Consider the following 21,874-nt stretch of genomic DNA (forward strand, 5'->3'; position numbering starts at 1 on the left):
GACCGGAAGAGTAACACCGCATCATCGAGTGCAGTTGCAGGGCTCTATTGTAACGGAGCAAATAGAAGGAGGAAGACGATATAATAATATAAGAAAATGATGAATAATAATGAGGAGTCTCAGGCAGCCGAGTTCGAAGGAGGAAGGAAGAATCCGAGTGAGAGCTCTAATCGATAAGGAGCTAACCTAGGCTGCCGGATGTTCCCCGCTCGGCCTTATCGAGTGGTATTAGGGAATCTCCACGATTTCTTCTCCTTTTATCGATTGTATACAAATAGAGACTGTCTCTATAGGTCTCTCGCCCTACGAACTAATATACGTGCAAATGAATAAACAAGTAAAAAGCATGGTTGGTGCTGTCAACAGAGATTTGATGTTGACCCTCGGTGCCATCTGAGACAAAGCCTTGGTTAGCCTCTATTGTAGTGAATTGACGGAACCTCATGAGAGCAAGGACACCATCAAATTATTTGCCTTAACCCCCACGAACGTCTCATGACCGTATCAGCAAAGCCTTACGCAACGCGTGCTTGATCCGACACTCGTCTCTCCAATGGCGCAATCTGCAGCCGCAAATATCGCAAAGCAACATGCTAATCGCGGCGGCGTAAAGCGCGTCGTACTAGGCGACCTCTCCTTCCCGACTTGGTATCATTCCATTTATCCCGAGGAACTGGTCAGTAAAGATACCGAGATATTATATGTATGCCGCTGGTGTTTTCGATATACCTGCGACGCTGGAGCCTACGCAAGTCATGTGAAGCTATGTGACCGACGCACGACGCCTCCGGGCGAGAAAGTCTATGAACACGGGGGGTATGCGGTCTGGGAAATTGACGGCGAGGACGATAAATTATTTGCACAGAATCTGTCTCTTTTTGCGAAATTATTCCTCGACCATAAATCCGTGTTTTTTGATGTCTCGTCGTTCTTATATTACGTTCTCACGTTCACCGACCCCAAGACACCAGACGATTACTACGTGCTTGGATACTTCTCTAAGGAGAAATTGTCCTGGGATTTGAATAACCTCGCGTGCATCCTTATCTTCCCTCCATACCAACACAAGAAACTAGGCAAACTTTTAATGGGCGTGAGCTACAAATTAAGTGCATGGGAGTGGGAAGGAGGATTGATTGGCGGACCCGAAAGACCGCTCAGTGAACTAGGTCGTCGAAGTTATACACGGTTTTGGGAAGAGCGCATGGCACGGTACTTCTTACTTGGCCCTCCCGGCGGAGATGCAGATGAGTACGTCCAACAGGCTCAGCAGAAACAGGTAACCATGAAAACAACTACGTCGGGAAAAAATTTCCCTCCTAGGGAACGGATGACGGTGCGAGAAATCGGCCAGGCAACTGGAATGTTACCGGAAGACGTGATTACGGCATTGAAAGGGATGGGTGTGGTGGAACCAGAGAAGCAACATACGACAAGAACTACGAGTAAACGTGCTCAAACTACTACTTCAGATGGTGAGGCAGTCATCATCCGCAAATCGAATGTCCTAGAGTGGACAAAGATCCATAATGCCGCCCTCCGAGACCCGGTGAGAGAGTATGGATTCATTGGTGAATGGGCTCCTGAGAAACTCCAAATGCAAGAAGACCATTGAGAGTTACATCCGGTTTGTTGGTGGTGGGCAATCCGTCAAGTTTCATGATAGGCAGCAGTATTTGTTTACCATTGGCGATTTGCATACAGCGGCGTTCAGGACTATGTAGAGGGGAGAAAGTTTTAGATACCCACTAGTTATCGTGAATTTATCTGTTTATAGCGTCGCCAATTCTTCTGGACTGAATTGCAGTCGAAAGAGACAAACCTCGTCAGAAAAATTCAGCTTGACACCTAACTTACATGCAGTAGAAGTTCGCACTTTTCAAAGTTGAAGGAATAACGTATTTCCATGAATTAAAAGATTAGTTTATATTCCGACTTTTATTTCAAACAGTCCCAAAGGTACTGGACTACTGGTACATGGACCTCTTCTTTATCAACAAAGTATACCCTTAGTTGAAGTATTACTCGTCCATGCCAGGCCCAGGTCCACCTGACCTGCCCATTTGCCTCGCTTTCAACAACTCGTCACATAACAATAGGTTGGAAGCAATTCCTGTGCTGGAAGCAATGCAGTTACGTAGCACACGATAAGAGTCGAATACGCCTTCTTGAACAGGATCCATGGCCTCTCCACTCAAGAGATTCAATCCGACAACGTGTCCCTGACGTTGTTCGTCGATAAGCTTGGCGAGAGAGTCCTGAATATCGTGGCCGGAGTTGGCAGCAAGCGTCTTGGGAATGATAAGTAAAGCATCTGCAAAAGCTCTGATACCATATTGGGCCTTTCCTTTAACAGTCTTGCTGAACTCTTCTGATAGTAAATGGGCAGCAGCTGCAACCTGGAAAGAGCCAGCTCCTGGTACCACGCTCTTGTCAACTATTGTGTTGTAGACTGATCGTAAACCGTCTCGGACTGCATCTGTGATCTGAGCAATGGTGTGCTGGTTGGGTCCCTTGATGAGAAGAGTTACGGACTTAGGATCCTTAACATCCTCAATGAATGTGTACTTCTCCTCTCCGAGTTGGTGCTCATAGACTAGGCCAGCCCAACCAAGAACATCTGGCGTAAGGTCATCCACGCTGTTCTGAGCAACACCGCCGCAGACAAGCTGAAGACGCTCCATGTTACGTCGCTTAGCGCGTCTGAGTGCCATTATTCCGTTCTTCACAAGCACATCCAAACTGAGAGGATCAATTCCCTTCTGGTTGATGATGACAAACCCCTTCTTAGGGTCGTTACCGCATACTTGTTTTTTCAACTCCACAATCTTCTGAAGTTTAGCATCAACAAACCGACGTTCACTCTCCACCAACTTATCTCTCTGCTCCGCACTCGAATAGTAGAATCCGGAGTTAATCTCTGACTTCTCATATTCCAAACTGACGTTGAGGGTGAGGATGAAAGCGTTCTCCACTCTCTTGGGCATGTCTGGGTGACGGGCACCGTGATCCAAAGCCAAGCCTCGAATTAATTGAGTATCAGATGCTGTTCGGTGTTGCATCTTCATGATTTCAATCATATGAAGGTCTGGTTTGGCTGGAGCCTTGTAAATAGCGAGAACAGCGTCGACAATCGCAGGGGTGAGACTCTCGGCAAGAGCGCTGTTCAACTTGGTGGATAGGGATGTTCGAGCGACAGACAGGAGGAGCTCACGGTCAATCTCACGCTCAATCTTGAAGCTGTCCAAAAACTGCACATGGTCCATCAGTAAGCTTCTTCATAACACGGTACAAATAGCAACCCACTTTCAAAGTCTCGTTCTTGGCAAGCTCAAATCCATCCGTAAGAACTCGCGGATGTAGACCCTCGGAGATCTGTCTGTCCGCTTGCTTGAGGAGCTCTCCGACCAAAAGGACGACCGACGTTGTTCCATCACCTGTAATATCATCTTGTGCAGTTGCTGCCCGTGCAATCATGACCTTCCCAAATTAGCGATCGATTCGAGGTACAGTACCGAAAAGGGCCCTTACGGCTGTAGGATTTTGAATTTGCTGTTTAAGTTAGCGAAACGAATCTTTGACTTAGAATATGTAGATACTCACCATTTCTCTCAATAACACATTTCCATCTTTTGTGAGCTTGATCTATTCCCACGTTAAGCTTTGTTCTTTCATGAGCGATAGCGATAGACGTACCCCTCCAGCACCGTCAACGAGCCTAGGGATTGAAGGTTAGATGAGTTTCTCCAGTAGTGACTCTTCAGAACACTCACATCTTAATCGTGCCGGCCGGCCCAAGATTTGACTTCAAGACATCCTGAAGACCTTCACCAGCGCTGATGTTGACCTTGAGAGCCTCCGCTCTCCGCTGTATTCCTGTCAGTGCATGTTTTGCGGAGGGGTAACAAGTACTCTCTTACTCTGGACTCCGCCTTTGGATTGAGTAACTGGGTGGCAGACATGGTTTATTTGACAAAGTAAAAACTTGTCAGGCTCAATAAACAAAAGGGATACAATAGAAATAATTTCGCCGACAGAACAAAATCAACAGCCGTAATCGACTTGGTAGTGCTGCCGTCTCAACGCGGTGAGCTTAATTTTGCCCAAAATTGCCCACATTGCCGATTTGTACTAGCGCCGCTGCCGAAGAAAAAAAAAATGAAGAGCTTCCGTGAACATCTCAAATCTTTTTTCGCATTATCAATCCGTGTCGCGGAATCCCACGTTCAGCTAATTCGCATCAATTGAGAGGTTGCTGGTCGGGTTTAATTTTTGATTGAGTCAATTACTCCAATTTTTCCCTGGAGTGACTCGCGACAAACCTCGCCATGGCCGACTACCTTCTTTTCGAGGCCCCGATGGGTTACTCGCTCTTCAAGACTGTACACCAGGCCGATACCGTTGGTAACCGCTTGAAAGAAGTTCAAGAAAGTGTGTTGGATCTTGCCAAATTTGGAAAAATGGTTGAGCTTGTCAGCTTTTTGCCATTTGAGTGCGTACTATCTGTACCCATGATTGCTATCGCACGACTTTTAGTGCTGACAAAGCTTCCAGAAACAATAAGCAAGCCCTGAGCGAAATCAACGACATTTCCGAAGGTGTTGCTTCACAGACTCTTATTTCATTCCTTGAACTCAATCTTCCCAAGGCGGGTAAAAAGAAGAAGGTCAGCTTGGGAGTGTACGATCGTGTTCTGGCGACCAGCATCAAGGCTGCTTTCCCATCCGTCGAGTGCGAAACCGGTGACACCAGTGAAGTCGTGCAGGATATGCTTCGAGGCATCCGATTGCACTCAACAAAGCTTTTGAAAGGTCTCAGGGAGGGCGACTTGGATACCGCTCAGTTGGGTCTCGGTCACGCCTACTCGCGTGCCAAGGTCAAGTTCTCTGTTCAGCGTGACGACAACCATATCATCCAGGCGATTGCTATTTTGGACCAGTTGGACAAGGCCATCAACACCTTCTCAATGAGAGTGCGAGAATGGTACTCGTGGCACTTTCCCGAGCTTATCAAGATTGTGTCAGAAAATCATCGCTATGCTCAAGTTGCGCTTTTTGTCCAGGACAAGAAGACTTTGACTGATAACCGTCTACACGATCTTGCCGCCTTGGTAGAGGACGACGAAGGAGTCGCTCGCACCATCATTGAGGCTGCGAAACATAGTATGGGTCAAGATATCTCTGAGACTGACATGGAGAATGTCATCTCTTTCGCCAAGCGCGTTGTGAGCTTGCACAACTACCGAAAGTCATTGCACTCATACCTTGTATCCAAGATGAGTGTTGTTGCCCCTAACTTGGCTGCTTTGATCGGCGAAGTTGTTGGTGCTCGTCTTATTTCTCACGCCGGTAGCTTGACCAACTTGTCCAAGTACCCGGCTTCTACTGTCCAAATTCTCGGCGCAGAGAAAGCTTTGTTCAGAGCTCTCAAGACTAAGGGCAACACACCCAAGTACGGTTTACTGTATCATTCTTCGTTCATCGGTAGAGCAGGGCCCAAGAACAAGGGCAGAATCTCTCGCTTCCTCGCCAACAAGTGTTCTATCGCCTCCAGAATTGACAACTTTTCTGAAATTCCATCGACCAAGTTTGGCGAAGCTCTCAAGAAGCAGGTTGAAGAACGTCTGGAATTTTATGCCTCTGGTGCTCCCCCTACTAAGAATGAAATCGCCATGGTACGCCATATACAATCTTGCAAATGTTGGCAATCATTTTACTGACTTGGATTACAGAAATCCGCCATGGACTCTATTCTCGCTGATATGGAAGTTGATGAGCCTGAGGATAGTGATATCGAGATGGCCGACGAAGAGAAACCCAAGAAGGCTAAGAAGGAGAAGGAGAGCAAAGACAAGGAGAACAAGAAGGACAAGAAAGACAAGAAGGATAAGAAGAGCAAAGAAGAGAAGAAGAAGCGAAAGCGCGACAGTGAGGTGGGCTCCTCCAAGAAGAAATCTAAAGCTTGATCATTTTGGTTCGGCATGGGAAAAGAACGTGTTCATTTTATGGCGTTGTTTTGGATCTTTGGCGCTCATCGCTTTGCTTGATTTCCTTTTGATTTATTGTCAGATAACGACTCTGATATTGTGTGGTTCTCTTCTTGGATTTAGTTGTTGCTGTAAAAATACTACTATCAGTTACTACCATGACTAGCAATAAGCCTCAGTTTCAGATAGCCGCCTGAGGCAGCATGCAGGTAGACAGACTAAGAGCGATTGGCCACAAATCCGCAGTTCTTTTCCGTCATTGCCTGCCACTTGGAGCCCCACAAGATTGCAACGACGTTGAATATAAATGAAATGCATTGAACAGGAATTTTGAGTCTCATATGGACCATGTATGAATGAAACTAAGTGATCAATCTGACTGTCAACACTTTCTTTTTCTCGATGAGACAAGGCCATGTTCGGCAATCCCTCCGACCCCGCAACAAACATGGTGCCTACAGCAACATTATATCGCTCCCCAAAGCGCAAACGAGACGCCGTAGAAGAAGTTGAAGATGCCAGCCCACCACCTTCTCCAACTTCTACTCTCTCAGTGGCCAGCTATCCAGAACTGAGGCTAATTGAAGGGGGTGAACTTGGTCGTTATAGCCCACGTACAGCCGTTGCCGGTCGCTTCAAAGAACTAGCTTTACATGAGGGCGTACTGCACTCAACGCCCATTGCACAGTGGAATAATTCCTCAGACAATGCAGCAGACTGTGTTGAAGCAACTGGAAAGGCTGAAAACTCACAACCGTCAACCAAAGCGAGTCCAAGTAAGACGAAACAGTCCAAGATTTTCGATATGGAGAACCCCAGTGAAGAGCACGCTACAGATGATCAAAGAAAACCGACAACGCAATCAACAAATGGGCCTTCTCGCAGTAAGGTGAAGCCGATATCACCTACAAAATCGCGAACGAAAAAATCACCTCCGCCAGATGAGGGTGCTGTCCTAGAATCATTGACTTGGAGTGACTCCGAAATAACGGGCCATGACCCAACCGACCCCAATGATGATGGATACGGGATCAATGGTATTGGTTTCAAACCTACTGCTGCAATCGCGTGGGCTCGGTCACAGCAAAGACAGAAACAAGTGGCCGAGTGGAAGAACCGAGAAGCTAGAGAGGCACGAGAAAAGCGCAGAGAGCGTCGGGAAGGAGCCTTGCGAGTTCAAGAGTATGATCCTGGCGCGGGAGTTCAGAAAAAAGTGAAATTTGATCTGCGCTGATATAGTGAATGCTACCAAAAAGCTTGCACATGCTATGAGCACAAACTGAATCTTCTTCAAACAAGATTTTGCGTTTGTAGCCAGCGATTGGACCGTATGTCTATTCACACTAATTTACAGGATGCCTCATCATCAATCAGCAAGTGGGAGAGGTATATATACAATGCAGAAACGCCGTAACTCCACATTCATGCCACGAAATACATACTCTTTCCTCTACCAAAACTTATAATTGGAGAGGTTGGTCCAACTTTTCCGTTTGCGAAGTTCCTCCTCCTCTGCCTCTTGAATAGCTTTCAGTTGCTCTTTTTCCTTTTGCTTCTTCACCTTGAGCTCAGCCATGAGCTCCACCGCCTTCTGCATACCCTTCATCTCGTTAACTCGACGCCGTTGACAGAACTCGTACGAAGCTAAAGAAGCAATTGCGAATGCGCCGACGGCCCAATTACAGGCGGGCCACATGGCTGGCATGCCTACATGCACCGAGAGATCAGTCAGACGAGACCATAACCTAAGCTTTGAAGCAGCACAATATTATTCTCTCACCTCCAACTATCCCACGGACTCCGCCGATACCAAAGCCAGCTCCGAGTCCTACCAACAATGAATCTCGTGCACATGGCTTTTTGTGGAAAGTGCTGAAGTCTTGTAATGATATTGACTTGAGCGACTCGGAAATGGTGATATCTTTCGGCTTCTCATGAGTGGGATTATATGAAGCTCCCGGATGCACATTGATTGGTTCCTCCGGATTCCCGAATGCTTCCCATAGCTTTCCGACCTGTGTTTTGGGGAATTCGTGCTTAGGCCTGTTCGTAGGACTTTTGTTGGATGCGGGATCTCCGCCTTGAGTGTCTTCGGCCATGGTGTTTTGCGGCCGGCCGGGTGAGAAGCGACGCTCGCGAAGTCGAAGATTTCAACAATTGCACAGGTAGCAAGAATATGAAATTAATTGACGATATGATGATTATTGAGCTCGTTCCAAAATCAAACTGACTTCATTACATACTCGCCCGCTTTCGCGAACCACCATAAGACATAAGAAACTTTAGTCGGAGCGGACTCGGAAAGCGGAAGGGTAATTATCCGGACCAAGATAATGTTTCCCAAAAAGGTTAGATTGACAATCCTGCTTGACGCGTTGTCCACTCTACGCGGTCGCGTCTTTTCGGGGTGACTGCCAAAAGTGTTTATGCATCAATAACAGTCAGCACCACCACGACAATTAGTATTCATACCAACTCCCTTCTACTGGTAGACAATACGCATAACGGGAGCTCTTTATAAACATTATCGAGTGCAAGAAATGAGAAGTTTCCTAATTCTTGTTAATGTTTAACGTTCACCATATGGGTTTGATCTATTGACTGCAACGACCAATTCTTCGACCCTGCTACATGCCTGCAGCACTTGCAGCAACAACACCATGCCTTCACGCAAGCCCAGCAAATATGGAAATAACAAGTTCCGGTCGAGCACGGCGTCATTCAACCCGAAACGCGCAAAGACGGTAGAATTCAATTCGCTGCGTTCCACTGAGGCCACCTCCCAAGGTGAGAAATTCGAGGCTATCCGGCTGGCCAACAGCATCGACGAGACCATGGGCTTTTCTCGCTTTGAAGCCGGCGAAAAGAGAGCGGGATGGTTGATAAATATGCACAGCACCTCTGTCGAAGATCCGAATATTCCTGGTGGTCGGGCCGGAGTGGACTTTTATTTCCTAGAAGACGACGGCAACAGCTTCAAGGCTACAGTTGAATATGACCCATACTTCCTTATTGCCGTTAAGGGAGGACGAGAACAAGAGGTTGAGGAATGGTGTCGGAGGATACTTGAAGGTATCATTAAAGACGTCCGTAGGGTTGTGAGGGAAGACCTGCAGATGCCCAATCATCTACTGGGGAACCGACGAACGTTTTTGCGCCTCAGTTTTGTGAACGTCAGCAATTTGCTCGAAGCCCGAAAGCTGCTTATGCCGATTGCTGAGAAAAATAAAAAGAACGTGACGGCTATGGATACATATGCTGAAATGGCCAGGTATATGATGTACTGATTGCTTACCGACACAATCTAATTGACTGACAATCGCAGGACTTCTGCCGGTTTCGATCTTTTTGACGACGAACTTGATGAATCACGACCTAATGCCGCCTTGAATGCCAGCGATTTCATCATTGATATCAGAGAATATGATGTCCCATATCATGTTAGAGTTTCTATTGATAAAGGTTCGCTCACAATGTATTTCCCTACCGTAGGTCTTCTGACTAATTGTTCCAGATATTCGAATCGGAAAATGGTATAATGTGGAAGCAAAACATGGAGTTACCAAATTGACCTGCATAGAAGAGCGACTTCAGCGAGCCGATCCTGTGGTTCTCGCTTTCGATATTGAGACAACCAAACTTCCCCTGAAATTTCCAGACGCAGTAATCGACCAGATTATGATGATTTCGTATATGATTGACGGCAATGGATTTCTCATCACCAACCGCGAAATCGTCTCCGAAGACATCAATGACTTCGAATATACGCCTAAACCCGAATATAATGGACCATTTGTGATTTTCAACGAACCTGATGAACGTCATGTTTTGGAACGCTTTTTCAGTCATATCAAAGAGGCGAAGCCTACGGTTATTGCGACTTACAACGGTGACTTTTTCGATTGGCCTTTTGTCGAAGCACGTGCAAGTGTCCTGGGCATTGATATGTATGCTGAAATTGGCTTCAAGAAGAACAGCGAGGATATCTACCAAAGCGATCATTGCGCCCACATGGACTGCTTTGCATGGGTTAACAGAGACAGTTATCTTCCACAGGGTAGCAGGGGTCTAAAAGCCGTCACTGTCGCAAAGTTGGGATATGACCCAGACGAACTGGATCCGGAACTCATGACTCGATATGCTAGAGAACGGCCGCAGACACTGGCTGAATATTCAGTATCCGATGCCGTTGCCACATACTACCTATATATGAAATATATCCACCCTTTCATCTTCTCGCTCTGCACCATCATTCCGCTGAACCCGGACGACGTCCTCCGAAAAGGCACAGGTACACTATGTGAGATGCTTCTCATGGTTCAAGCATACAAAGGGGAGATCATTCTCCCAAACAAGCATAAAGATCCACCAGAATCTTTCTACGAAGGCCACCTTCTCGATTCCGAGACCTATGTCGGTGGGCACGTTGAAAGTATTGAAGCTGGGGTCTTTCGCAGCGATATACCCGTCAATTTTGTTGTAGACCCCAAGGCTATTGATGAGCTGTTACGTGATCTTGATGCAGCCTTGAAATTCAGCATCGTGGTGGAGGAGAAGAAGTCACTGGAAGACGTCACGAATTACGAAGAAGTGAAGGCTCAGATCACTGAACAATTGGAAAGTTTGAAGACAACACCGAACCGCAGCGAACGACCACTGATTTACCATCTCGACGTTGCTTCAATGTATCCGAACATTATGACAACAAATCGTTTACAACCAGACTCCATGAAGCAGGAATCTGACTGCGCAGCGTGTGACTTCAACCGGCCAGGCAAGACTTGTGACCGTCGACTTCCTTGGGCGTGGCGTGGTGAATTCTTACCTGCCAAGCGAGACGAATATAACATGATCAGGCGAGCTGTCGAGAATGAACGATTTCCTGGAAAGACCAAAAACGCTCCGATGCGCTACTTTAGAGACATGCAAACTGAAGAACAAGCTGCCATTATCAAGAAAAGGCTGCAAGAATACAGTAAGAAGATCTATCACAAAATCCACGACAGCAAAACGATAGAGAGGGAAGCAATCATATGTCAACGAGAAAATCCCTTCTACGTCAATACTGTTCGTGACTTCCGTGACCGAAGATACGATTTCAAGGGAAAACAGAAGGTATGGAAGGGCAAGACGGAATCATTGAAGGCTGCCGGTGCGTCTAATGCCGAAATTGACGAAGCTAAGAAGATGATCGTCCTGTTTGATTCTCTTCAACTAGCGCACAAAGTCATCTTGAACAGTTTCTATGGCTATGTCATGCGCAAAGGTTCACGTTGGTACTCTATGGAGATGGCTGGTGTCACCTGTCTTACAGGCGCTCGCATTATCCAGATGGCAAGAGAGTTAGTTGAACGCATTGGACGGCCCCTGGAACTGGATACAGATGGTATTTGGTGCATGCTTCCGGCGACATTTCCCGAAAACTTTGCGTTCACATTGAAGAACGGGAAGAAAATGGCATTGTCATATCCCTGTGTGATGCTGAATCATCTTGTTCACGGGCGTTTCACAAACCACCAATACCAGACACTCGTCGATCCCAAGACTTTCAAGTACGAAACGACGAGTGACAATTCAATCTTCTTCGAGGTCGATGGACCATATAAAGCTATGATTCTTCCGGCGTCCAAGGAAGAAGACAAGAATTTGAAGAAACGTTATGCAGTTTTCAACGACGATGGATCTCTCGCGGAATTAAAGGGTTTCGAGGTCAAACGTCGAGGTGAACTTAAACTTATCAAGATCTTCCAGACTCAGATCTTCAAGTTCTTTTTAGACGGGAAAGACCTCGCAGAAACCTACCAATCAGTTGCTCGCGTGGCGAATAGATGGCTTGACGTGCTTTATGAGCATGGCGCTACGTTGGCGGACGAGGAGCTCATCGATTTGATTTGCGAGAACAGGAGCATGTCCAAGACGGTCGAGGAGTACGGGACACAAAAATCAACCTCTATTACAACTGCCAAACGGTTAGCGGAATTCCTTGGAGAGCAGATGATCAAGGATAGAGGTCTTAATTGTCGCTACATTATCTCATCTAAACCGAGAAATGCACCGGTTACGGAACGAGCCATCCCTGTCACCATTTTCTCTGCGGAAGAAAATGTCAAAAGGTTCTTCTTGCGCAAGTGGCTCAAAGACGATCCTAGTGACATGGATCCACGTTCTATTATCGACTGGGACTACTATCTCGAGCGATTGGGCTCAGTCATTCAGAAACTAATTACCATCCCAGCAGCACTGCAAAAGCTCGGCAACCCTGTACCCAGAGTGCAACATCCGGACTGGCTCCAGCGACGCATCAACACCAGGGATGACAAGTTCAAGCAGAAGAAGATGACTGATATGTTTGAAAAGAATCCACTTTCCGAAAAGTCCGCCAATATATTAGATCATCGCGTTCCTCACAATGCTGACATTGAAGATATTTCAATCCAAATGGACAAGAAGAAGGTCTCTCCTTCAAGCAAGATGGTACAGAAGCGGAAGTTACCAGAGGGTCCATCGACAACATCGCTTGATCCGTATGCTAGTCTACCAGCTGTCATGCCATCAATCACCGAAGATTACGAAGGCTTTATCAAGTATCAAAAGCAAAAGTGGAAGATTCAGAAGCAAGCTCGGATCCGCCGACGACAGCTTTTCGGAGAGAAATCCAAAGCATCAGACTCTCTAAGTCACTACTTTCGAAATCAGGCGCAAATGCTGTTTATTAACACGTGGACAGTGTTGCAGCTGAAAGAGACTGACGTACCTGGAGAAGTACGAGCATTCGTGCTAATTGATCGTAAAGTACACGCTCTCACCGTCAAAGTGCCCCGTCAACTTTTCATCAACTTCAAGGATGATTCTCTACCGGAAGTTGAGCTTCCCAGTTGTGAGGTAGAGAAAGTCAACAACACTCTACCCAATGGTCATCCATCGGTCCACCTGTTTAAGCTGACACTACCAGAAGATGTTTATTTAGCAGAGTCCGAAAAGATGGCCGTCTTGCTCAATCATCCCAGTGTCGAAGGTGTCTACGAACGCAACGTTCCCCTCACCCTGCGCGCTGTTATGAAACTCGGTAGTACGTGTACTTTCGACGAAAGCCAACGAGGCGTACTGGGCGATGGTCTGGATCGCGGTTTTGACCTGTCATCATTATTGCATACCACTACTGAGAACCCATACCTAGAAGGAATATCTTTAACCTACTACTACTTGTATCATGTTACGTCTGGTGATCGCCACGTTTTTGCCCTGTTCTCGACTGGCAAGAGCGAGGCAAATATAATCATCTTAAACCGCAACCGTGACATGTCAAGTTTACCCAACATCGACAAAATGTACATGGAACTCCTTGGACGGAAAGTCGCTGCTGAATCCGAAACTTCCACAATGGCATTTGATTATCAGGAGAAAATACATTTCAAAACCACTCAAGTGACTACTTACCGCAAAGCCATTCTAGAAGTGGGTGACTTGGTGAAGAAGTTACGGAACGAAGAGAATCAACCTGTGGTATTTGTCATGCAGTCGCAACAAAGGCGGAAGCTGTGCCATGATATTCCCATTTTAAAGGACTATCCCATGCTATCTGTCAAGGCGGAAGTTTCGGACACGGATATGCCTCCTCTAGGATGGCAGTCCTTCATTGCAAAGCGATTGCTGACACATTATCTCTACTTGGGTTCATGGATTCAGCACCTTAAAATGCTCGCCCGTTATGGAGACGTCCCTGTTTGCAACTTGGAGAGTGATGACCCCCGGTACTTGATAGACGTCTCGTATGCGAGACGGCTTGAAAAGAGTAACGTGGTGCTGTGGTGGTCATCAGGGCCCCGACCAGATCATGCTGGGTATGAGAAAGACGACGTCTTGGGTTCTCTTGACACAGTGGACATGCCTTCTATCAACGTACCGGGTACTTATACAACGGTTTCGATTGAACTTGAAGTACGAAACCTGGCGATAAACACAATCCTCACATCCTCAATCATCAATGATTTAGAAGGCAGTGATACACTTCTCGCCTCTACTAAAGAGTCGGCCGATGGTGTGCTCTATTCAGAGAAAGCCTTTGCATCAGCAGGAGTTTTTGTTCTACGAGAAATGGTCAAACAGTGGTGGTCAGAGGCGTGTACAGGTAAAACCATGGCGGACATCATGGTTCAACATTTGGTTCGGTGGGTGGAAAGTCCCAGTTCATGCCTCTACGATCGGTCTTTGCACTATTATGTCCGAATGATGTCTCGAAAGTCATTTCAACAGTTGATGGGAGACTTTCGCCGTGTAGGCTCAAATGTTATCTTTGCTAGCCCGACACGGTTGCTGTTGCAAACGACCAAGCAAGAAGTTGGAACCGCTTATGCTTACAGCCAATACATCCTAAAGTCAATCAGAGCCAACCCGGTCTTCCATTTCATCGACTTGGAACTCAAGGAGTATTGGGACTTTTTGGTGTGGTATGATGAATTCAACTACGGAGGCAAGGGTTGTCAGGAGGTTGTGGAAGCAGAATCTCAACAACTAAATACTGTTATGCATTGGCAAATGAACAGATTCTTGCCAGTCCCTATGCAACAGGTCTTCAATGACTGGGTTATCGAATACATCGACTTAATGCATGGCCTTAAACGAGGAAATGAGGAATCCGAAAATAGCTCCACGCCGCGCCTTACCCAGATTCCCAAATCTCTGACCGAAACAACGGACGACGAAGTGACTAATTTCCTAACCGATAAATTCTCCAAACCTCTTAAGAAACAGATTGTCGGCCTGATTCGTCGACAACGAGATGAACTTCTCCATCCTGAGCTCGCGTCAGACTACGTCTTTCCCATACTACCGGGTGCCTTAGTCGATCCAAACACAGAGAATCGCAATGCCGTGCTGGAATTGGTGAAGGCACTGATGCAAGTTCTCAGTCTGTCCAAGACCACGACGTTAGAGACACGTCTTTTACGGCGCGAGCTCCTGGCCTTATTTGAAGTCCGTGAGTTTAGCAAAGAGGGCCGTTTCGAGAATCCGAGTGCCAGCCTGAAGTTGCCAGAGTTGACGTGTAGTGCTTGCTGTCTGATTCGTGACTTGGATCTTTGCCGAGATGAGGATATTCTTCCTGATCTAGGCAGCGATGGTAAAAAGACAGCACCCAAAGCGTGGCGCTGTCCCTTTTGTCAAACGGAATATGATCGCTTGGCTCAGGAGGAGAGACTCGTTGGAGAAGTGCATGGTATGATAGTCTCCTGGCAGGCGCAGGATCTGAAATGCTCCAAATGCAACAGCCTCAAGGTCAACGCTTTCATGGAACATTGTTCCTGTAGCGGCAAGTGGACAACAACTTTGGACAGGAACGAGATTCAGAAAAAGCTCCGTGTTATGCTTAGCGTGGCCAAATTCCATGACTTGAAGCTTCTTGAGGGGGTATCAGAAGAGGTTCTCCAAAGAATGTGATTGTCTGCCCACGTCTATTGTGACGCAGAGAGATACCATCTATTAATGACTTTGTTTTTTGACTTCTCAGAGCGCCGCTGCATATTACAGCGTTGACGGGAGAAAATGATCCATGTATTGTCTATATACCACTTACGTGTGGGCAATAGGTCTGTCTGCTTATCCAGATAATGATATTCGTTGATACATCTACATATACACAGCTTCTTATCCCCCTAGCCGCTAGAACAATACCCATAAACCTTTATCTAAGAATTTTGCGTCAGTTTGACAAGCCAAGGTAATCGAGCATGAGATGAGAAGACTAGAGTTCCTTGGTATGTCTCAGAGTCCAGTCAACCAAATGGATTTCGAGACGACTTACAACGCCGATATTTTAGTTGAGATATCTGATACACACATAGCAGACTAGCAGAAGATTTTAGATGAGGGTCTAGTTCTCATCGACTCCGATCCATAATCCGTCGGATCCCCCCCACAGGACCAAAACGGTTTTCCCCTCCTCCTCCCCTCTCCAAAACATTGATCACCCTCACTCTTTATAACTGTTCTTTAGCTCAATAAATTGATCGACAACTTATCATCAATCACTTTAACAGAATCGATAAACCCACTCCGAATGGCTGCACCCACACCGAACAAAGGGCAACCTCAACGGCCGCAAATACAGCCATGCCGATATAAGACTGGAAAAACTCTTGGAGCTGGCTCCTATTCGGTGGTCAAAGAATGTGTTCATATCGATACCGGACGGTATTTTGCCGCAAAGGTCATTAATAAACGATTAATGGCTGGTAGGGAACATATGGTATATCCATTACTCAGCATTCCTTGGGATTAAACTTGTCTAACAGAGTTTGGATGAATGTAGGTTCGAAACGAGATTGCGGTTCTTAAACGAGTTTCGATGGGCCATCAGAATATATTAACTCTCGTCGACTACTTCGAGACCATGAACAATCGTACGTTTCGAATATAGTGACAGTGAGCGGCAAGATCATTTCTGATTGAAGGTGATATTAAACAATAGTATATCTCGTCGTCGAACTGGCTCTAGGCGGAGAACTATTTGATCGTATATGTCGCAAGGGAAGTTACTACGAAGCTGATGCAGCGGACCTTGTGCGAGCTATCTTGTCAGCCGTTGCATATCTGCATGATCATGGCATTGTGCATCGAGATCTCAAACCGGAGAATCTGCTGTTTCGTACCCCCGAAGATAATGCCGACCTTTTGATTGCCGACTTCGGTTTGTCAAGGATTATGGATGAGGAGCAGTTTCATGTTCTGACGACGACTTGCGGAACGCCGGGCTATATGGCGCCGGAAATTTTTAAGAAGACTGGACATGGCAAGCCCGTGTAGGTGTCTTGCTCTTTAAGAGCACCAAAGTATGCATACAGTTACTAACACACGATTTGTAGAGATATCTGGGCCATAGGTGTAATCACTTACTTCCTTCTCTGCGGCTACACGCCCTTTGACCGTGATTCCAATCTCGAGGAAATGCAGGCCATCCTCGTTGCGGATTACTCCTTTACACCTATCGAGCATTGGCGAAGCATTTCCCAAAATGCCCGTGACTTCATCAACCGGTGCTTGACCATTGACCCTAAAGCACGAATTACAGCCCACGAAGCTCTTCAGCATCCGTGGATCAGTAGCGATCTCTCCGCCAAACAAGGTGAAGATCTCCTGCCTACTGTTAAGAAGAACTTTAATGCGCGACGCACCCTTCACAAGGCTATTGATACCGTGCGCGCAATCAATAAGCTTCGTGAAGGTGGCGGGTTGATGATGGATGGTGCGACTAGTATTGAGCCGAGACCTGAACGGGTGCATGGGAATGATGTCCATGAAGAGGAGAGACATACTCCGCAACAGCCATATGATGACAATATGATGAAGATTGATAGCCGTGGCAACGCTCGAGGTCAGACAGAGGAGCAGATACGTGAGCAAGAACGAAAAGTCAAGGAGGTAGTGACTGGCCTCTGGGCGAAAACGGGTGGGAACCTGCAGTGATATTTCATCTACAGAAGTCCTTTCCCATGGGGTGAACCTGTAGGCGATAATCCGTTGGGCCGGCTTCTTTTATACTCCATAGTTTTGGCTCTATTATATATGTTTCATTCAACCGTACATCATTTCTTCTACATGAATTGCATCTCTATCGCCTTCTTCTAAAGCTCGGCTGAGAAGATCAATATTGCCAGTCTATTCATGAATATATCCGTTGTCAACAACCTAGTAGTATCCACCCGTACTATTGATACTGAGTTCAATGTTACAATAGATTTTAAGTGAGCCTGGATCATGAAATGAAATTTGTTGATTCATTAAGGTCATATAAGAGAGCAAATATGTATCTAACTAGAGTAAAAGCAAAATCTGTCATAAATCGTGGAAAATCTAATGCTAGTCGTTCATGTACGCTCCAGCAACTCTAGCCTGGGCTTATCAGCATGAACCCATTTCCTCCATTCTTGCCATTCACTGTAATCGGCAGATGCCATCAACCCCTGATAACGCGTAGTCCTGAAATCAGAGACTTCCTCCCAAGGCTTGCTGTTGTTATCAGTGGTATTGCTTCCCCGAAGAATCCTCCTCGCCACGCTACCACCACTTCCACTACCACCATCCCAGCCTGCTTTGCGCATAAGACTCTCTACTGTCTCCTCCTTTGTCCATCCTTGTTCCACTGCGACATCGGGAAGGTATGTCGCTCCATAACGTCGATTTCGGTGAACAAAAGATATCCGTATACCATGGGTTCCTAAATCCCAGTTCAAGGGATCCGAACAAATCTCGAAATTGCTAAGTAATGTCAATGAACATGACAAGTGGGGTAGTTGAGACGATGGGATTGGAGAGAATCTCGTGTCATCAAAGGCTCTATTATTCTTAGATTAGCGGCAGAGTCTACTAATCCTATGGAAAAAGATCAAACCCGGCAGTTTCCGGGATATTGTGTTCTTTATCAGTCAGGACGACAAGGAAAACTTACGAGATCAGCGCATACTCTTTCAAGCCATGGGAGAGCTTCTGCGGTTCAAATGTGCCGATACAACCACGAAGTGACTTGTGGCCATGTCTCGAAATTAAATTCCACGTCACGAATAACGGATAAGATTCATCTGCAGAACTAGGTGGTTCGGAGTTTCGGTGCTCATCTGGGGTAGTCAAGGTTGTCGAGTTTGACAAAGCCGAGCGAGATGAAGCAGCGGATAATGTAGTCGTACTTGATGAATCAGATGATGCATCTTGTCGTAAACGTGCTATGGGGGTTGTCTTGATAGTTTTTGGAAGAGTTATATTATTCTCGAGTTCTTCTTCCTCTTCATCTTCTTCGACAAGCCTAAGGAAAGAATGACAACAACTCAGCAATTTCATGTCACCTTATAGCGAGTCAGTGATCTCGGAGAGAATGAGGAGAACCCACGCCTTGTCTTCCACAGTGGCTAATTGCTTGGATTGCATATAATTCCAGTAAGAGAGCTCTATAGCAGCAAGGCTAGGAGGTTCCTCATTCTTGTATGAAGCAGCCAGAGTTTCGAAGCAGTAGAAACATTGTGCCGGGGATGCCATGGTGTAAGCCAATAGTGGAATAACGGACCTCTAATGGCTATTGAGTCTATCAAATTCTTTACGTAGAGAAATGTCGAGATAGAATGCAGGATAACCGGCAATCGATGAGTGATCCCTCTCAGTTGGAAATGATTGTGTTTCTCGGTTTTTGAAACATACCAATAAATCTCAACCTAAATATGAAAGCGAGAGAAACAGGCAGCACCCAGGCACGATATGCAAACAGGCTCAAGGTGAATGGCGAGAGAAATCAAGACTCGTACCATAGTACGTAGAAGTTTGTAATGGAGACGGGTCAAAGCGGGGATAGAACAAGACGTTCAGATAAGGCTCTCTGGGATCCACAATCTTACTATCGTCTTGATATGATTGGTGAGCTAAGTTGATGTATCGCAGTTCTAGATGAAAGTGACCAATCAGGATCCAAGTGTCACATATATTCCCTTCAGAAGATTTATATGGATTTGGTGTCTAAGACTTCAATACTCATTTATGTAAACTGATACTACAGTATATATGACAGAGTATACCCTATACCAGACGAGATCATGTCCTCTGGCCGGTGCGAAGGACACGTCCACTCTTACATCTACCGGCTGATTGAGTAGGCTGAGCTATCACGGTATTTCCTTCAATCGAGCGCTGTATATTACATAACGCCTGACGCATCGTAGCATCAGAAAACTTCAGTGTATAGGTTGCTTCGAAAGCTTGGATGGTATACACTCATTCAGTCAGGATCCGGGTCCTCTCGGACCGACGCAATAGCTTCGATTTTGCATGATTACTGGATATCATCACGAAGTAGACCGTTGAATCACTTACAGCCTCATGATTTGCGCTTGCGGTCATCCGGGGGCATTTTCATGCCCATCATTCCAAGAAGGTTACCAGCAGGACCAGGCATCCCAGCCTGGCTCTGTAGGCTCTCAAGAAGATTCTTCACAAGGTGGATGTTCGCAGGATCTTCCTCGTCAAAATCAAAATCTTCAGGCATAGGTCTCTGTTTGCCTTTGTCTTTCCCTTTCCCTTTTACCGCGCCCGGATTCCGACCGGGATCCTGATTGCTAATGTTCAGTACACCAGTAGGTCTCAACTCCGCCTCCATTTGCCGCGATAGCTCCTCAATCTCGTGGCTATCATCTTCCTCGGATGGCTCAAGTTCCTCAACTCTTCCTTTCGAGGATTTATTGAGTATTGATCGTAAATCAACGCCAGAGGGGTCCATTTTCATATCCTTCATGAATTTTACAAATTCTTCCTCGTCGAACCTAAGATCTCCTTCATCGTCTTCGCTGCTAGCTTCTTCGTCGTCCGGCTCGTCATCCGTGTCGGAGTCGTAAAGATTAACCCCGTCGAAGTCCGCTGAGTCATCTTTGAGGAACTCCTCGAATCGGGCAACAATTCGCTGCAGGTTCTCCTGTGCACTCTGGTCGCCAAATGCTCCGGCTTCCATACTTTTATCGCGCTGCCCTTTGAGCTCCGTATCAAGATCCTCAAAACTAATATCCAACCAGCTCTCATCGTCCCGTTGCATACTCCATGTCTTTTGTATTTCATCCACCGTTGGTAACTCTTCATCACCGGTATCTAAATCCTCGAGTAAAAGTTTAATTTCTCGGATGATGGGCTTATCCTGGTTCTGAGGGTCACCAAGAAGCATTTCAAATCCACAAGTCACTTTCATCCCCGTTTCAGCCTTGGCGAATCTTTTGGTATCAGTAGGAGGCGGTAGACTTTGTGCCCATGAAGCTGGAGGCGGGAAGTCTTGACTTTTGACCTGAGCATAACCCACTCTTGTGAATCGAACACTAACAGTGACGAAATCATCTGGAGGAAACAGCAGATCGTCCTTTCCTCTTGCTCTGAGAGTCCGTAAAGATATCGGGTCGCGGATGTAAAAGGCCTCTACAGCTGGCGATATATAAGCTGGTTTCTGATGGAGCAAGTATGCAACTTTCCGAGGGATGGTCACTAGTGCGCAATGAAGATTTTCTTTGATCTGCTTGGGATATTTTCGTAGGCGATAAAAGGCCTCCTCTTCGATGTTTGAATCACGTAGTAAGCGACCGGGTTCGTGTAAAGCAATTTTTAGCGACTCCTCGAGCGTTATGTTCTCTGTGACTCTTTTCCGATCGTTCTTCGGTTTAATGATTACCAAATGGCCGTTGTTGACCCAAACCTGAAGTTATCATGTTAGTCTCTTTTCCTAAAATCTGCTCAAAGTTAATTACCCTGTGGTCTGCAACTTCAGGCTCCAGCCAGGTTGGTAAACTGCTGGCTGCCTCGACAAGCAGAAATTCGCCATCGCTATCCACAACACGAACCCATAGATCCTGATGTTTTTTAGTCAATTCCCGCAGGAGATAAACGATGACCCATTCATCTTCAATAGAGTCCCCAAAATTGGTTCGCCCGCGGAGAAAGGTGATATCTAATACACAGAACGATAATAAGCTATGTGCACAGCGGAAAAAGCGCGGGTACGAATGGCCACGACTTACCATTTTCTTTGACAATCTCCAAACCGAACGTTTCTCGCTGCCAAATATAATTCTTCAAAAGGTCCTTGACCAGTTCCGACGCACTTTTCTGAACTTCCTGCAGACGGGCACGTCTCTGAACAACGGTATCGGTCGTAGCGGGGGCGGGGTCTGATGAAAGCAAAAAGAGCGAGTACTCTATAGCATCTTCGGGCAGCTGAGGGCGCGGAATGGGACGAAATGTCGACTTGAACCATTCCAGATCTTCTGCTGACATGGGCGGCATGGTGCCATTACTGTTGCGAACATTGCCACCAGTCTCATGAATCTCATGATTTTGACCTTATGGAAAAGAGCTGTTCGGAAAAACTAATAGATCCGG

The 21,874-nt window shown here is 46.4% G+C and overlaps 9 protein-coding genes across 10 annotated transcripts, besides 1 other annotated feature; 5 read left to right on the forward strand and 4 right to left on the reverse strand.

Annotated features, from left to right (window-relative positions):
* Nucleotides 1-553: 553 nt before the first annotated feature.
* Nucleotides 554-1,615, forward strand: TSTA_035240 (histone acetyltransferase (MysT1), putative; the record flags this gene model as incomplete). The annotated part of the gene is made up of 2 exons (XM_002480685.1): nucleotides 554-1,255; nucleotides 1,280-1,615. The coding sequence occupies 2 exons, from the start codon at nucleotides 554-556 to the stop codon at nucleotides 1,613-1,615; spliced, it is 1,038 nt and encodes a 345-aa protein (XP_002480730.1).
* TSTA_035250 (t-complex protein 1, zeta subunit, putative) lies at nucleotides 708-4,055 on the reverse strand. Of its 2 annotated transcripts, XM_002480686.1 has the most exons (7): nucleotides 3,921-4,055; nucleotides 3,774-3,868; nucleotides 3,697-3,718; nucleotides 3,604-3,645; nucleotides 3,532-3,552; nucleotides 3,307-3,480; nucleotides 708-3,251 (listed from the first exon to the last, which is right to left on the reverse strand). In XM_002480686.1, the coding sequence occupies exons 1-7, from the start codon at nucleotides 3,960-3,962 to the stop codon at nucleotides 2,022-2,024; spliced, it is 1,626 nt and encodes a 541-aa protein (XP_002480731.1). In that variant the 5' UTR covers nucleotides 3,963-4,055; the 3' UTR covers nucleotides 708-2,021. The 2 variants fall into 2 exon arrangements, with proteins under 2 accessions (XP_002480731.1, XP_002480732.1); XM_002480687.1 differs by having other exon boundaries at nucleotides 3,774-4,055.
* Nucleotides 4,056-4,196: 141 nt separating this feature from the next.
* TSTA_035260 (pre-rRNA processing nucleolar protein Sik1, putative) lies at nucleotides 4,197-6,150 on the forward strand. Its single transcript, XM_002480688.1, has 3 exons — nucleotides 4,197-4,492; nucleotides 4,555-5,674; nucleotides 5,732-6,150. Exons 1-3 carry the CDS (start codon nucleotides 4,329-4,331, stop codon nucleotides 5,963-5,965), a joined length of 1,518 nt encoding a protein of 505 aa, XP_002480733.1. The 5' UTR covers nucleotides 4,197-4,328; the 3' UTR covers nucleotides 5,966-6,150.
* Nucleotides 5,828-5,914: a sequence feature (GA-rich).
* Nucleotides 6,151-6,345: 195 nt separating the features above from the next.
* On the forward strand, nucleotides 6,346-7,400 carry TSTA_035270 (uncharacterized protein; the record flags this gene model as incomplete). Its single annotated transcript, XM_002480689.1, has 2 exons — nucleotides 6,346-7,199; nucleotides 7,341-7,400. Exons 1-2 carry the CDS (start codon nucleotides 6,402-6,404, stop codon nucleotides 7,398-7,400), a joined length of 858 nt encoding a protein of 285 aa, XP_002480734.1. The 5' UTR covers nucleotides 6,346-6,401.
* TSTA_035280 (uncharacterized protein) lies at nucleotides 6,653-8,248 on the reverse strand. The gene is made up of 2 exons (XM_002480690.1): nucleotides 7,767-8,248; nucleotides 6,653-7,693 (listed from the first exon to the last, which is right to left on the reverse strand). Exons 1-2 carry the CDS (start codon nucleotides 8,083-8,085, stop codon nucleotides 7,437-7,439), a joined length of 576 nt encoding a protein of 191 aa, XP_002480735.1. The 5' UTR covers nucleotides 8,086-8,248; the 3' UTR covers nucleotides 6,653-7,436.
* A 398-nt stretch (nucleotides 8,249-8,646) lies between these two features.
* Nucleotides 8,647-15,617, forward strand: TSTA_035290 (DNA polymerase epsilon, catalytic subunit A/POL2, putative; the record flags this gene model as incomplete). Its single annotated transcript, XM_002480691.1, has 3 exons — nucleotides 8,647-9,257; nucleotides 9,312-9,448; nucleotides 9,501-15,617. 3 exons carry the CDS (start codon nucleotides 8,647-8,649, stop codon nucleotides 15,419-15,421), a joined length of 6,669 nt encoding a protein of 2,222 aa, XP_002480736.1. The 3' UTR covers nucleotides 15,422-15,617.
* A 338-nt stretch (nucleotides 15,618-15,955) lies between these two features.
* TSTA_035300 (calcium/calmodulin dependent protein kinase, putative) lies at nucleotides 15,956-17,594 on the forward strand. The gene is made up of 4 exons (XM_002480692.1): nucleotides 15,956-16,229; nucleotides 16,293-16,383; nucleotides 16,452-16,782; nucleotides 16,846-17,594. The coding sequence occupies exons 1-4, from the start codon at nucleotides 16,041-16,043 to the stop codon at nucleotides 17,444-17,446; spliced, it is 1,212 nt and encodes a 403-aa protein (XP_002480737.1). The 5' UTR covers nucleotides 15,956-16,040; the 3' UTR covers nucleotides 17,447-17,594.
* A 204-nt stretch (nucleotides 17,595-17,798) lies between these two features.
* On the reverse strand, nucleotides 17,799-19,275 carry TSTA_035310 (AMMECR1 family protein). The gene is made up of 3 exons (XM_002480693.1): nucleotides 18,864-19,275; nucleotides 18,429-18,779; nucleotides 17,799-18,316 (listed from the first exon to the last, which is right to left on the reverse strand). The coding sequence occupies exons 1-3, from the start codon at nucleotides 19,007-19,009 to the stop codon at nucleotides 17,848-17,850; spliced, it is 966 nt and encodes a 321-aa protein (XP_002480738.1). The 5' UTR covers nucleotides 19,010-19,275; the 3' UTR covers nucleotides 17,799-17,847.
* A 223-nt stretch (nucleotides 19,276-19,498) lies between these two features.
* TSTA_035320 (regulatory factor Sgt1, putative) lies at nucleotides 19,499-21,808 on the reverse strand. The gene is made up of 3 exons (XM_002480694.1): nucleotides 21,514-21,808; nucleotides 21,244-21,443; nucleotides 19,499-21,191 (listed from the first exon to the last, which is right to left on the reverse strand). The coding sequence occupies exons 1-3, from the start codon at nucleotides 21,776-21,778 to the stop codon at nucleotides 19,839-19,841; spliced, it is 1,818 nt and encodes a 605-aa protein (XP_002480739.1). The 5' UTR covers nucleotides 21,779-21,808; the 3' UTR covers nucleotides 19,499-19,838.
* Between the last annotated feature and the right edge of the window lie 66 nt (nucleotides 21,809-21,874).

Source organism: Talaromyces stipitatus, genomic scaffold (genome assembly GCF_000003125.1).
Source record: "Talaromyces stipitatus ATCC 10500 scf_1105507295541 genomic scaffold, whole genome shotgun sequence".
Lineage (NCBI taxonomy): Eukaryota > Fungi > Ascomycota > Eurotiomycetes > Eurotiales > Trichocomaceae > Talaromyces > Talaromyces stipitatus.